This window comes from Lepidochelys kempii, chromosome 9 (genome assembly GCF_965140265.1).
Source record: "Lepidochelys kempii isolate rLepKem1 chromosome 9, rLepKem1.hap2, whole genome shotgun sequence".
Classification (NCBI taxonomy): Eukaryota; Metazoa; Chordata; order Testudines; family Cheloniidae; genus Lepidochelys; species Lepidochelys kempii.
The window spans coordinates 34,333,187-34,348,894 of NC_133264.1; the positions used below are offsets into that span (position 1 = coordinate 34,333,187).

The window sequence follows — 15,708 nt, forward strand, 5'->3', positions numbered from 1 at the left end:
TGACTTGCCTCTTCTCATCTCTAGTGTCTTCCGGTTAATTCCCTAGCTTTATTTTTAAAGGTAGCTTGCAGGGAAGGCAGTTTCACGATCCTCAAAGTCAAAGGAAGGTTCTTTCAGTGGGAAAGTGGTTGACACATCCTTCTCCTCCCCCATAGTCTTCTACAACAGGACCTAAGATACCTATTAGATTTTATGGTTGCACTGCAGCTTCAGTTCAATGAGCAGTGAACATACTTCAATGCCAGCAGAATTCCTGGAAGAGGAATTCTAACACTGCACAGTCTGGGGTATGTCATGGTAGACCAAAAGGGCTCTAAATCCAAACGTGTAGCAGCAGCTTACTTCAGGAGGCATTAAGATACAGGTGCTGCTTCAGTTTTGCCAAGGCTGTTTAGCAGACTTGCAGTTTGCTAGTAACATGGTCACCCAGCCAAAGCAAGAGAGTTTCCTATTGGAAGGAGGAGACAAGACACTGATGCCAACTTGTGATTTTAATCACAAAATTTCATGATAATTGGCATTTTCCCCTCAAACTTCAGTTTCTGGATTCTTGTAGTACCATGAGAATCTCAGCTTTCATTAAAAAAAATTCTAGCCCTCATGCTTGCAGAGGAAAAAAAGCTTGGAAAATGTGACAAGCATACCCTACTTTGTCAAAGTGGAAGGCAAATAAAATGAATCCCAAAATTGTTTCTAGAATCTCATGACTTAAGCCAAACCTATGATTTTTTGAATGCTTGGGAATTGACAATATTGCAAGTGTCCAAACAAACCCAACCTTTTAGCCCTTTCGTGGGCTCAGAATTCTTTCAGCCCTCCTGCACCACCTCTCTAGATGGCTCCATAGGATGGCCCATGCCCCCTTTCTGTGTAAAATCCCAGGATTGAAACCTTAAATTGTGGGCAACTATCTGCACTAAACCCATAACCGTTCTGCTCTATAGCCTACAATGCCTGCTACTCTTACTCCTTTCCTGGCTTCTTCTTCACACAGACTTTCCTAGGTTCCTTCTCCAGCTCCCTCTTAACAGGGAACCACTTTTGAGATTTCCACTGATCCCAGAAAGCTCCCCAGGACAGTACTGCTCCTACCAGCTAATCCCTTATGCTGAGACATGGTTGCCTCATATTTCCCAGCAGGCTTGCTCTCAGGTGCCTCCTCTTGGGTATATGAGTCCAGTGCAGGAGAGAAACCATGCACAGTTCAGAGCTAGGATTTGAACCTCTTAAAAACCCAGCTCATCCTGTGACCGAGTGCAAAAGGCCCTGGTTTAAATCCTGCACAGGATGTCATTGAGGCCTTGAAAATTATGGCACCTTTAAATTAAACTCTCAAGTGAATCATAGAATATCAGGGTTGGAAGGGACCTCAGGAGGTCATCTTGTCCAACCCCCTGCTCAAAGCAGGACCAATCCCCAACTAAATCATCCCAGCCAGGGCTTTGTCAAGCCTGATCTTAACTTCTAAGGAATGAGATTCCACCACCTCCCTAGGTAACGCATTCCAGTGTTTCACCACTCTCCTAGTGAAAAAGTTTTTCCTAATATATTGATATTGATGAGCACAGCGTGAGCATGGGAATGGAACAGAAAGGCCAACTGGGGTAATGCGACTGTGTGGCTGCAGGAGAACCCTTTTGGATCTCGCTGCTGAAGAGCTGAGAAGGGCAGACAAGCTATGCACGCCCCAGAAGATTTTTCCTGGAAAGACTGTCCAGCTGGCTTTGCCACAGAATGAAGGTGGGAGAGCTGAAGAGCCTGAAGAGGGTGTCAGCCATCTGCTTCCTGTGTTGGGATGTAAAGCTCAGAAGGGAGCCCATAAGATTAAAAGGAGAACCAAAAAAAAAAACACCACACTCAGAATTTTGAGGGATGAGGAGATCTTACAGAGGAGGTGAGCTAGCCTCAATCTGACCCCATATTGAAAGAAAGATTTGTGAACCTCAGGAAACAGAGGCTGAGTTTCAGCAAAATCTGACCTCTTGGTAACTTTACTTTGATTTTGTTACTCTTTTAGGCTCTAGATCTTCTTTGACATGGGATGACCTACTTGAAGCAGCTTACTGGAAATGAGCCCGCACATGTGCATGTGCTAATGTGCACCTGCTTCACGTGCAGACTGCACTGACGGTGTACACAATGGCTAAATGGGGACCCACATACTATAGCCAATATGGGGATGTGCACTGTGTGTCCAGTAGTGCATGGACAAAGTTAGTCATTGTCTTACTTATACAAAAGGCACATCCACAAACTTACTGAAAACTAGGCATTAGAATCCTGAAGTTTTTGCCAAACCTTCTTTGTTGTAGCTGCCATGTTTGATCACCCTTTAAATAAGTCAACCAATCTGACCAATCCAGCAACTGACCAATCCAGATGAGTGATTCAGTACAGTTACTTATACCTAGGACCCTACCAAATTCAGGACCATGAAAAATGCGTGATGGACTGTGAAATCTGGTCTTTTATGTACTTTTACCCTGCACTATACAGATTTCACCAGCATTTTTCAAACTGGGAGTCCCAACACAAAAGGATCACAGTGGGGAGGAGGGTAGCAAAGTTATTGTAAGGGGATCGTGGTATTGCCACCCTTACTTTTGTGCTGTCTTTAGACCTGGGCGGCCAGAGAGTGGCGGCTGCTGGGCCACAGAGGACCCAGCTCTGCAGTCAGCAGCGCAGAAGTAAGGGTGACAATACCATACCATGCCATCCTTACTTCTGCGCTGCTGCTGGCAGTGGTTCTGCCTTCAGAGCTGGGCTCTCCAGGCACCCAGCTCTGCAGGCAGAACCACTGCCAACAGTAGCACAGAAGTAAGGGTAGCAATACCAGGACCCCCACTACAATAGTCTTGCAACCCCTCCCCCCACAACTGCCTTTTGGGTCAGGACCCCTAGTTACATCATCATGAAATTTCATATTTAGATAGCTGAAATTATGAAATTTTCAGGGTCATAAGATTTTTTTAAATTGTAATTGACCAAAATGGACTGTGAATTAGGTAGGGCCCTACTTACTTATGCCTAACACTTACTCCTATGTTGGTACGGCATGCAGCTCGATTTTAAAGTGTTCTGCTCTAATACCACTGGAGACCAAAAACAGACACTTCAACACTTACAGCTTCGTGTTCATTCTCAAATACTCCCAAGTATACTGTCAGAGGTCTTCTAAAAATCACTGCTATGCTGTCCCATGTGCACAAACTATCCAGTCTTACAAGGTTCACAGCTATAAACTTCTGAGTGTCTGACATTAGAAATTAGCTCTTATCAGTCTCCAGTGACCTCAATGACAAGTGCTCCAAGTCATTGAACTTCAGTCTGTGTTGTAGCCTGTTCTGTCGGATATAATTCATAACACACAGTGGCATTCTATTTCACTCAACACAGCTCCAGCAAGCCTTTCCATATTTGTACATGAAGATATTTTCCCTTTCACTTTAACCCTGTTTTCTTCTGGAAAATGTTGGAGAACTTTTGCCTTATGTGGTTGAAAAGACTGGTGTTGTGTACTATATCGGACTATGACCTGATCATATATTCAAAGGGAACAGATTTGTTAGTGTGCCAAAATATAACTCCAGGACTAGTTTTCCACATATACATTTTACAAATGGAGAAGTAGAACATCAAGTCCAATAAGTTCTTTGGTTTGTGGTCACGTTTATTGTTTGTTGATTTTTAGACTCCTCACGTGAACCCACCACAATGTGTCTGATTACATGCAGAACATACTGTAACAGATGATATTATCAGTGCATCAGCTTCCTCTAGTGTTAAACTGTACATAAGCCCCACAGTTATCTCTTCAGTTAAAAAGGTGAGCATATAGATGCTCTTGCACTCATACCTGAAATTCAGACTTTGACTTGAACCTTAGTTCTAAATTGTGAAAATGCACATAGCCTATAATAAGGGGCAATACAGCTGCAAACAGACTAGATAAATCCTGATCTTAATCCTCAGTTTAAGAGTAGAGACCACTTTAGATGCACAAATATGCCCATATATACATGCAGGGAAAACCTGGTTTAGTAAAGTCTTTCATCCAAACTTCACCACAAAATTCTTTACAGAACTAAAGAAAAAGGTTATACAGTTAAAATTAAGACTAGAGAAATTAAAATGGCATAAAATGCACATTTTCTATCCATTTGAAGAAGTGGTGAAAGTCATATCCACGTGCATTAGGTTTGCCATCAATATGACATGAGATGTAAAATGGAAAGTCAAAATGAATGCTATAGCTGGTACAAGTGTGGCTTTAATTTTTATTTTTGGGGGGGGGCTGAGATAGAGATCAGAATCTCACTGATTTAACTAACACTGAGAAACCAGAGAGACTCCACTGACTTTCATGGGGATACTCCACTTTTCCACCAGTGGATGATCAGAATCCATCCCATACTTTGTCTCGAGTTACAGAGGCATCCCCTATAATAATGCAATTTTTTCTTGCTGAATTCCAAGGAAATTGACCACAGATGTTCAAGTGTTTAAGGCTATTGATCCTTTGCATAGATTAGACAGGTGAAGAAAAGGCTGAAGATTGAGAACATTAAATGATGGTGTCACAAGGGAAAGGGGCATTCCAGCACTCCCCAGCAGGAGCATTGTGCTCAGCACCTCCTCATGTTCTTCTCAATTTCCCAGACTACACTGGTTCAAAACGTGCATCCACTTCATGAGGTCTCATTTATTAAGTCTTGCTACAAAATGAAACTCGCTTCATTAGTCACCCTAGTTCACATCCACTGAGTCCATATAAAAAAGAGTCCTGGTCAACTTCCTTGTCCCTGTTCAGGATGCCTCTCAGCCCCCTCCCTGGAGCTGGGATTTACTTTAAACAGTCACTCTGTTCCCTCCACCAGCTGGGAATCCCCAGCACTCCTCCTTGGAGCAAGCATTGTAACTTATGCCAGCTGTAAGGCCTCAGCCAGCTTCTCTTTCAGGTAGTCCCTTCTCCCCAGGGAGTCCTCAGCGGGTTCAGCAGATAGCCTTCTCCTGCAGGTGGCTGCCCTGCTATGTGGGAGGAGGCAGCATACCCACTAGTTCCCTTCTCCCAGCTCATCCACGATTGCTCGGGTGAGAGGGGAAGTCTTGTCCTGTCTACTATGCAAGGCTCCTGGTCCAGTCCCTTAAAGAAACAGTAACCGACTTTCTCCCAAAGGCTACTTATTCCGAGGTCCACTTCCTCTCCAAAAGTACCTCTTATGTGTTTGTGTATATCAGAGCCTCCCACAATCTTAAAGGGTCATGCCATGTGATGCGGGGTGGTCTTACCCCTATACATCACTATGCTTAAGTAGTCAGTGATCATGCATGTCAGGTGAACCCAACTATTTAAGGATATTTGTGTGTTTACTGCATCTGTATTAATTCACTGTACTTCTATGCAATAAACACATTTATTAAAAATTACTTTAGCCTTAAATTTTCTTAATTAGCTATTTTAAATTCACTGTATTTAGACAATACTTTTTTTTTTATTAATTATGGATCAGCTTCTGATACCCTTACACTAACTGAGTGGGTCCAGACCTCACTCAACAAATAGTCCCACTAACTGTAAGTCCCTGTTTGCAGAATAAGTTCCCTGTTCTTACTCTCACTAAATAGCAGCAGCATCTGGCCCTGCACAGTATCAAGTAAAACATGTAAATATTCTGAGAAAACATGAACTCTTTAACCTATGAGATAGGGCAAATCCTACATTTGTGGCACACCATTTGACTGTACCTTGACTTAGTTCAGAGTTTTGGATGTGTAAGGAATGGAGGATCAAGTTCTCTATTTTGAAGATTTTCTATATTTTAATATGGGATACGCTTTCAGCTTGCCTCTCAGGAAACTGGACACACAGCTCTGAAAGGGTACTGAGAACTGCGCTGAATTCACTAGGCAATAACCTGAAAACATATGACACTTATAAACTTCATCTAGTTAATACTGAAGTAATGATAATTTAGGGCCTAGTTCTGCAAACAAACGCTTAAAACCAGGTGTAATGGGACACTTAATACACAGTGTAATGTTTACTATGGTGAGTAATGTTTGCAGGAATGGGCCTTTAGGGCTGTATGATCTTTAGGAACTCTGAAATCATGCATAAAGAGAGATGCAGGCTTATTTAGCTGAATTTACCTTGCTATAATTTGATTATTAATTATTTAGTTAGCAGTCTTTCTTCTATGTAAGAAATAATTACGCTAATCCAAAAGCAATGCTTTAGGATCGGTATCAGCTGCGCGTATAAATACTGTGACTGGAAGTCTGATTTGCATGACTTCATGAGAGGAAGATGCAGATGTGAAGGATAAATACAATTCAGCAGCACGCACACAACATTCAATACAGGGTGTGTGCGCAATTCTCATTTCTTAGTCTGCAATTATAAAGCTACACTGCCTGGGCTTTTGAGTTCAGTCACTCCCACTGTTTTCTTTGTGCTTTAATGACGACTATTCAACTCACTTCCCAGATCCCAGGCAGGCAATAGAGAGGATGAAGTACAGTATGAATTTTCTTTTATACTAGTGTCTACCAAGCTCAATCAACGTAGTGAGGATGGCATTTACTGCTCAAGACTGCTTGCTTAAGAAGAAAAGCTAGTACCACATTTTAGTATATTATTAAAGACAGGCAGACATAACTAGGTCCAGCTAAGTGCTATATTCTAGTCTTTAAAAGGCAGCAGTCTGCTATTTTGTATTCATTATAGGATAGTCCTCCAGAAATGAGGAAATTGGGGTAATCAACAGAATGGAAACATCAGCTAGGGAAAGTGGAGAGAGGTTGGTGCAATTTGAGTTAAGATGCATTTCTTTAAATTGAGCTGTATTTTTGGCATCATTTCATGTATTTATGTAGATGAGTCATTGGAAGGATTTTTGTTCTCTTTCTTCAGCAACTTTGAATCCCCACTGATGTATGAAGTCTCAGAGCACCAAGTCAGCGGCACAGACAGTTCAGAAAGCAGTTTGGGGAGCTCTGTCACAGCATGTAAGAAGGTAACTTCTCTCTAAGCTTATTTTATTTTCCAAGGCAGATCTAGCTCTGCTTTAACTCATGCCTTAATGGGGATTATAAAAATCAATACATACACAAAACAAAGTCAATGATATGGAAACAGTATTAAAAGCTGAATGGTCTGGGTATTTTTCAGTTTTATTTGATTAGCCTATGTTTGCCAATGATTTGACACAACACATGTTAAGTGTAGCAGTGATCACTTTCATAGGCAGTTTTCCCACTTTTCCCTTCTTACCAAAGCAGTAGACAGTGTATGAACAGTCTCACAATTGTGTTATAATAAGTTGTCAGGTTCTAGGACCTCACATAGAGGTCCAGAGCTCTTCTGCCTATTCTGGTGTGACTTAGTGGGATTTTTAGTCCAAAAATCATAAAAGTGAGCGTTATTTTGAGGCAAATGGGTCAAGGGAGACAACCCTAGGAACAGCTAAGGTCAGAGAAAAGCTTAGACTAAGGTTTATGTTTAATTAGATAAGTTAAGGGTAAATTTTGACTAGAATGTGTATATACAGTTGACTAGTATGTGTCTATACACACACGGTATTAGGAGCAGGACAAACATTTATATGTACACTTTTTCACTGTGACTGAATATACCACTAAAGAATTTCTAACCTTAGTAGCATACATTCCGTGTACTACAGGGCCAGGTTGTGGCTGTTCCTTGTGTAGGAGCAGAAAAGGGGGAGAACTAGCAGAGCCTTTGAAGAGGTATGGGAGAGGAAGGGTCACAGCTCTGCTCGCATTTTGCAACATGCAGGAGTGCTCTGGGGAGCTTTAAGAGAAATTGTGCTAAGCAGAGGCACAATATTAGAGCCGGTCCAAAAAAAGAAGTTATTTTTCCACAGGAAATTTAGCAAAATTCTCAGATTACTTTTTTTTTATGAACCCCCACCTCAAAAAGGTTAGTTTTCCATAACACTTTGTTTTTTTAAAAAACGGCTGAAATTTGCTGAAAAAAATTTCATTCGTCAAATTCTGTTTTGGTCAAATAGCTTAACTAGCCCTACCCCCAGCCAATGCTTTTGTTCTAGGGCAGTTCTAGCTCACTTCAGCGGGAGGCAGTAGCTAAGAGACACACTTAAGAGTGAACTGAGATGTTTTGTTTATTCAGGAGTGTGCTTATTTGCTTTTAAGAAAAGAGAGCCAACAAATGAAAGGACAAGTAACTGGAACCTGACAGGCACTCCCTGTGTTTCTCCTCCTTATAATGAAAATATTAAGGGTAAAATGTTCCGTGACATTGGTTCCTCATGATTCTCTATTTACTCTTTGCTTCACATCAGCTTGTGGCACACTGGCAGATTCGCGAGGGGAAGATCATGTAGCCAATTGTATCTAATACAGAAGGCTTCACCTTTGGGGTGGGTCAACCTTGCACCTTCACAAACACCAGGTTAAAGTTAAGAAGTTTTAAAGGAGGACACCACACCAGTAACTCAGAGCTGTTCCAGCTGCCTGGACCCTTACAGTTAAGATTTTAATAGTAAAGTATGACAATCAACTTCTAATACATCTGTACAATCAAAATTGAGCAATTCACTTCTGCATTTTGCCAACAGCAAAACATTTTGGGCACATTTGAGGAATTGTTACAGGATGCTTTAACATTGCTTTTAGCCACACAAAACCATACAGAAAGATCAGGTCAGTCCACCACCTTCTTTTATATTACATTCATGAAAAATAAGTTTAATTAAGATTGTAATTGCTGTTGGATTGGAGCCACCTTGGTCTCCCATTGGCAGGGAATGGTTTAAGCATTCCAGCTGATTCACTTGCCAGTTTGAAGAGCTATTTTTATCATGAACAGCTACTGTCAGGCAGCATCTCTCATGGTGCCTGTTACTTCACAGACCAATCTGAATGAATGCAAGAGATGTGCCCCTTGATATCTCATCTTATTCTGCATGTACCTCTTTCATATCTTTTTGAAAAGTGGTAATTAACCAAAACAATTAACATGATCAGTCATAAACATGCAGATGTCTTGTTTGTAGAGCAGAGCCTCAGTGTTGTATGTATTGTAGATAAATTTACTATATATTAATGTCTCAGAGCAGGAAGCTGTTACACTGAACTTGTGTGAAGTTTTTTCCCTCTGGGAAGGAGTGACTTTTCCACTCCACATTGTGCTAGAGGGTGATTTAGTTCATTGATTCACCACACACTGAGTAATGCTGACAGTTAAGTCTAGATGCAAGTGGAAAAACTTTTTTTAGAACCATGAATTACTGCTGATTTCACATTTAATGCATGATGCAGATTCATCCTGAATTATTTAAATATATATCGGATGCATCTGATGAAGTGAGCTGTAGCTCACAGAAGCTTATGCTCAAATAAATGTGTTAGTCTCTAAGGTGCCACAAGTCCTCCTTTTCTTTTTACAGTTACACAATTGTAAGTCTGAAGTAACTTCATGGACCTCAGCAAAATATTATGGATGTACGTCAGAGGAACTTGAGCAAAATTTGGTTCAATACGTAATCATTCTGAGTATGAAGAAGTCTACAAGATTTTAGAGAAGGGAGAACCTATTTTGAAATGGACAGTATAGAACAGGGGTGGGCAAACTTTTTGGCCCAAGGGCCACATCAGGGAATAGAAATTGTATGGTGGGCCATGAATGCTCACAAAATTAGGGTTGGTGTGTGGGCTGGGATGAGGAGTTTGGGGTGTAGGAGGGTGCTCTGAGCTGGCATTGAAGGGTTCAGAGGGTGGGAGGGGGATTAGAGATGGGGCAGGGGTGCAGGTTTCAGCTGGGGGTGCAGGCTCTGGGTTGGGGCTGGGGATGAGAGGTTTGGGATGCAGGAGAGTGCTCTGGGCTGGGATCAAGGGGTTTGGAGAGCGGGAGGGGGAATCAGGGCTGGGGAAGAGGCTCGGGGTGCTCAGAGTGGCGCTTACCTCAAGCGTGGTGTGGCCTGACCCTGTGCCCCAGCTGGAGTGCCAGAGCAGGGCCAAGCTGCGTGGTCCAGCCCCTGACCCAGCTCCCCAGCTGGAGTGCTGCTGAGCCACTGGTGAGGCCCCCGACCTAGCGCCCCAGCCTTAGGTCCGGGGCAGGGCCGAGCCACATCATGCGGCTCGCAGGCCAGTTTAAAACGGCTTGTGGGCCGTAGTTTGCCCACCTCTGGTATAGAATGTACTGAATGACTGGTAACGTACACATTCACATTACTCATTACAGGTGTGTGTTTGCTATATTGCAATGGATATAATCAATTGGTCCTTCTTCACAAACATTCAAATACACTGCTGGAGCTACTAGCCTAAGAAGCAGGTGCGTCCAAATTACATTTGACAAACTAACTAGTGCCATGTAGAACTTGATCCTGCAAATTTATACACGTGTGGCTGAGATTCCTTATCCTCACAGCCACATGTTTGCAGGGAGAAGATTATATCTCAAAAATTAAATAAGATTCTAGGAAATGTAAGAGTATTTTGACCATATATTATCAGCATAGAGATATTATCTTGGGACATTGACATCCTAGGACAAACCTGCAATATTCCTTGCAAATGAAGGGAAAGTGGCCTTTCAGATATCATGTGACAACCTTTAACTTCTAGTTATCAAGAAATCCAACTGTTCATGCATTTTCTGTCTCTACATTACTGCATATGTAGCTATATACTAGTTACCTTTAGTCAACATTACCCTTAGATACCAAACAATGGTCCAGATTATCCCTTTCCATAGAAAAAATAATAGGAGGGGAGTTCTGAGCGAGAAGATAATATCCACCAGGATTCTGTTGCAGAGATTCCCTCCCTCGTATTGTTCATACGTGGCATAGAGTTTGCCCCTACCCCAAGGAAGAGTCTCTAGCAACTTCCATGCTCCCCCCACAGACTGGCATATTCTCCTACCCCCACACCACTCAGATCCATGGGAGGCCCAGGGCATCTGCATGGAAGCCCCCCTATGCCTCCACATCAACTCTCTTTGCTACTAATTTCCACAGGTTTCAGAGGGGACGATGGGCCCACTCCTTCCCCTGGCCTGACCAATTTCCACCCCTTTCCTCAGCATTGACTCTGGAAAAGCCTCTAGAATATCTGAACTGACCGAGGGATGCCATAAAAATGGCAGAGCTCCCTTCCATGTAGGGCGGGGGGAATCCAGGCATGGATCTGGAGTGGAGAAACAGGGTGAACTGAGATAGTGGTACTTCAGACCACATGATGATTTCTTATGGAGAAACGATTAACCATCCCCCCCACACACACACCCCCCCTTACCTATTCATTAAATGACCAAAATCACCACACGGAGGTCATGCATTGCAGTGCTGACAGACCTTGGTCATCATCTGCTGGGATCAAACCTGGGACTTCCGGAGCTTAATGTATAAGCCTCTATCACCTGAGCTAGAAGACATCTCTTAGCCAGGCTGTATCAGGCTCAACAATCTCTAGCTAGCCTAGCTGCCATTAAAGGGGAGCAGAGCGCTACAGCAAGCGGGCATGGATTACACATAAAATATACAGACCTTTGTACTGCTTCAGAGTGACAACAAATGGGCTGGATTCAAGCCATAGTAGCTATGTTGGGAGTGTGGCCAGAATGCTGATGCACCTTAGCTGTACTCAGCTGCCAGAGCAGGCCTTTGAGACCACTAATGTCAAGAATAGCATAGAACAGCCATGAGGCTGCTCTCAACTGCACTGGGGGCTGAACTGGTCATCAGATGACTCAGGAATCCAGGAAGCAAAAAGGTAGCTTAAAGCCACCTTTGTCCCCTTCCCCAGGTGCAGTACCAAACAGTTTGGCTGCATCTGTGAATTGGAGGCATTGCATTAAGCATTATACAACAAAACAAGAGCAAACCATTGAAGCCAAAGGGAACAGCAAATCATCTGACTCTTTCCTCCTTGCTTTTGTCTTAGATGAGAAGCATTTATGCTGAAAATGTCATTTGTAAGGGAGGCCATCTAGCAGCATGATCCGCAACAAGTGAGAAGCAACCTCGAGCAGTTTATCAGTATTTCACCCAAAATTTTATTCTGGTCAGCCTCTCTCCCTCATGCAATCCAAACTGCCTCACTAATAGCAGTGATCTCAGGCCTCCTTCTACAACAGGAAGGAGAGTTAATCTTTGAGACTAGTTCTAGAAGTGGGCAAAAGCACCTGCATGTTGTACCCTTCTCTGCACTTCCAAAGCCTGGGCTAAATTCTGCCCTCAGATACATGCATACAACTCCAGTGGGAACTATGCATATCAGAGAGCAGAATCTGGCTAAGTGAGATCATCCCACTGATGCAATTTGCTCATAGCCAGCCTGAGGAGATAGAGTCCTGAGCTTGCTTCCCAACCAGCCTCCCATGTGATGGTGTCAGCTTTCTACTTGGTCATAGAGTTCACTCACCATTGGGTGCCTCCTTGTGGTTATTTCTAGGGACTCTCCATTCAGGTCAGATACTTCCCTCCTCACTCTCCAGGAGTCATGAAGTTCCCTCCAGCCAGGTCACTATAGTTTTCTCCTTCTGGGGTATCAAAATCCCACTGGGTCAACTGTCTTTATGCTGTTCCAGTCTTCTACTCCCAGGCCAGGTCCTATGCCACTATTCTGGGTTCCAGCTATTTTCCTAAACTCCTTCCTGCATCTCTCTGGGTTTACAAGCCAAAACACTCTCCTCCCAGGGAGTAACTGTAGACTACTCTTTTCTTTGGTTTCTTACCAGACTCTGTAACCAAGTACAAGACCCTTCCCCCAAAAAGCAACTACAGATTACTGTCCTTATAGCCCTCTTCTAGGCTCAGCTTGCTGGCTTTATACAAACTCAGCCTGCCCCTGCCCAGCTGGGCTTTGTTTGGCTCTCCCACAGATGCAGCCTATCATGTTAATTGTCCTAATAACCTGCTCTGCCTTGTGTGGAGGGACACCCATTACACAGCCTCATCCCCAAATTCTGTCATGAAAAGAATTATAAAAACAAACAAGTTGAATATACGTGAATAGACTCCTTGAATAGACAAGTTCATTAGACACCTGAACTATCCACTCATCCTGAGCCATCCTGTCCATGCCCTCAGGCCTAACGCATGTGACCTTTTCAAGCATTCATTCAGGAGCATTACCTATGATCATCATATGCTTTCACTTAAAACAGGGTTCCCTAAAAGGGGATGGAAGAATCATGTGCTCATTCACTAGCAGAGGGTTGGGTATGAGTGGAGCTTTAGGTCCCTAGCTCACTTTTTTGGGTTACTAAATTCATAAATGTTGCCACAATCCACAACTATTTTGTCACTAAAGGTGGGAAGCTACCCCTGGGGAATTTGGGGTGGGGGCAAGTGGGGGAAGAGGAGGAGTATATCCTGAAGCCCTAATTAGAACCTTGTTAGAAGGCAAGTCAGGGGTGCACTGGCTGTTGTTAAAGAATAAGAATAGCTCTTATCCAGTGCTTTTCATCCATAGATTACAGATTGCTTACGTATATACAGATGGCGCTACTGAATTATGGAAAGTTGAAATAACTTGCCCAAGATCACTTAGCAAGTCTGTGGCAGGGCAGGGTCAGGCCTTCTAATTCAGAGTTCCACACACTGTCCCCTAGGTTCTGAAAGAGGGGCTGAGTTAAGGGGAAGAAAGATCCAAAGTGATCAAATCTGAAATAGCATTAGCCATGATTTTAAAGGAAATTCAAAAAGAAAGTATGTCAGTTTACCTCTTGCAGGGCTGTTTAAGCTCAAAGAGGCAATTTCAGATGCACAGGAGAGTATCTCTGACAAGAGTTAGAACTTTAGTTCCTGCGGACAAGAAGTTGTAGAAATGGAAGAATTCTACAACCTATTACATAAGATACAAAAAAATTAAAAATAATGTATCTTGAAGAAAGACTTAGAAAATAGGAATAGAAAGTCAGGAATGTGTACACTGCAATTAAACACTCGTGGTTGGCCCATGTCAGCTGAATTGGGCTTGTAGGGCTCAGGCTGTGGGGCTGTAAATTTGCAGTGTAGACAGTTGGGCTCATCTGGAGCTCGAGCTGACATGGGCCAGCCACGAGTGTTTAATTGCAGTTTACACATACTCATTAATTGTTGTAATTTCTGATGACTCTGCAAAGGTGAATATGATTAACTTTGCCTTGGATTTTACTGAGTAATTTAGAGATAAAGATGGTGTCCTTTTCCCAGCTACGTCTAGATTTGAGCAGGATCATAGCGTTCCCTTGGGTTACTCTGTATTGGCAACAGTCTAAGATCTAGAGTGGTGACCGTTTTAAAATAAAGAGGTTCCAGGGGGAAGAAACATTCTTTCAACAGCAATAAGATCTCTTTATTTCAAGATTTCAGCACAAATATATCAAAAAATGACTAACACTTTGCAAAGGCAAGAGGAGATGTGCTTCTGTGGCGTGCATGATGTTTTAGTTTATGCATCTAGTCTGAGTTAATTATGGTAGCAGGACTCTATTTTCACTGAGGCAGAAGGTATGGCATTTATCAAGTGCAGAGTCAATGAACTGATAAACAAGAGTAGGCAGCATTCCCCAAGGAAGGGATTGTTTTAAAATTCAAGGCTTTGCCATTCTCCGTACAAAGTCTTTGGTCACATTGGTGTATTTGTGATCACTAAACACACTTGTTTGAAGGTATTTGGCATAGATCTGTATTCCAGGGTCTGGATAGTCTTCTAGAGATTAGCATGTGGAAGGCCCCCTCCACAAACTAGATATTCCCCCTTTCTGCATGGTAGAGAGAAGGACCAGTACTTCTAAAGTACCATTCCACTCTATCCGGCCCAACATGAAGGCCCCTCCCATAGATGTCTGTAAACAAGAGGCCTTGCAGAAGGCACTATGACCTTCGTGGCACTATGGTTTCTGTGTGGGGATTTAAGTGGGAGCTAATATAGGTAGGAGCTATATTATCTGGCTGCCTAGCTCAGTGTTATGATTGCTGGCTTATGGTAGTAAAGGTTACGGCCCCAGTCCCCATAGGGTAATAATAAGTAGTCTTCTAACTTCCCTCTGCAGCTTCATTGGGACCTAGCCAGTGGCAGCTTGGTTCTGTGAAGGGATCCTAGAACAGTTTTCCCCTTAGCCACTTCTAATGGGTTGTCCCCTAGAAAGATGATCTCGTCTCATTTTGTGGTTTGCACAATTTTCTTTTCTCAGTAAATATTTTGACGTAGTGAATTCTCACGTCTGCCATTGAATAGTAGTTCTGGGCTCTAGGCAGATTAACATGTTCCTTTTCTTTGCATCGCTTAGTCCCACCATCCTCATTCTATTTCTAGTTATATCTTGTAATTGAACTGTGGTGCTTATTGCCACAGGAATTGTTGAGGCCAAGAATTTAAGATTCAGAAAAAGGATTGGACATTTATATGGATAAAGACTATCCAAAGTTGTCATAATTAATTATTTCACATTTTGGAAGGACATTTAGCCTTGTGCTTGAGGCTTTAAGCCAATCTCTTTTAGAAATCAGGATGAGACCTAATGTGGGAGAAAATTATTTCACATCTTCCTCTGAATAATCTGGTGTTGGCCACTGTCAGCCCTGGTCTACACTAGGACTTTAGGTCGAATTTAGCAGCATTAAATCGATGTAAACCTGCACCCGTCCACACGATGAAGCCCTTTATTTCGACTTAAAGGGCTCTTAAAATCTATTTCCTTACTCCACCCCTGACAAGTGGATTAGCGCTTAA

General features: G+C 42.7%; 1 protein-coding gene across 11 annotated transcripts in view; it reads left to right on the forward strand.

Moving 5' to 3' along the window:
* Positions 1 to 15,708, forward strand: part of SPHKAP (SPHK1 interactor, AKAP domain containing) — a 106,629-nt gene that overhangs the window by 20,418 nt on the left and 70,503 nt on the right. For all 11 annotated transcript variants that reach the window (XM_073359839.1, XM_073359841.1, XM_073359848.1 and 8 more), the window contains one exon: positions 6,914 to 7,016. In XM_073359839.1, the coding sequence (XP_073215940.1) occupies positions 6,914 to 7,016 (103 nt within the window). The remainder of the gene's footprint in view (positions 1 to 6,913; positions 7,017 to 15,708) is intronic.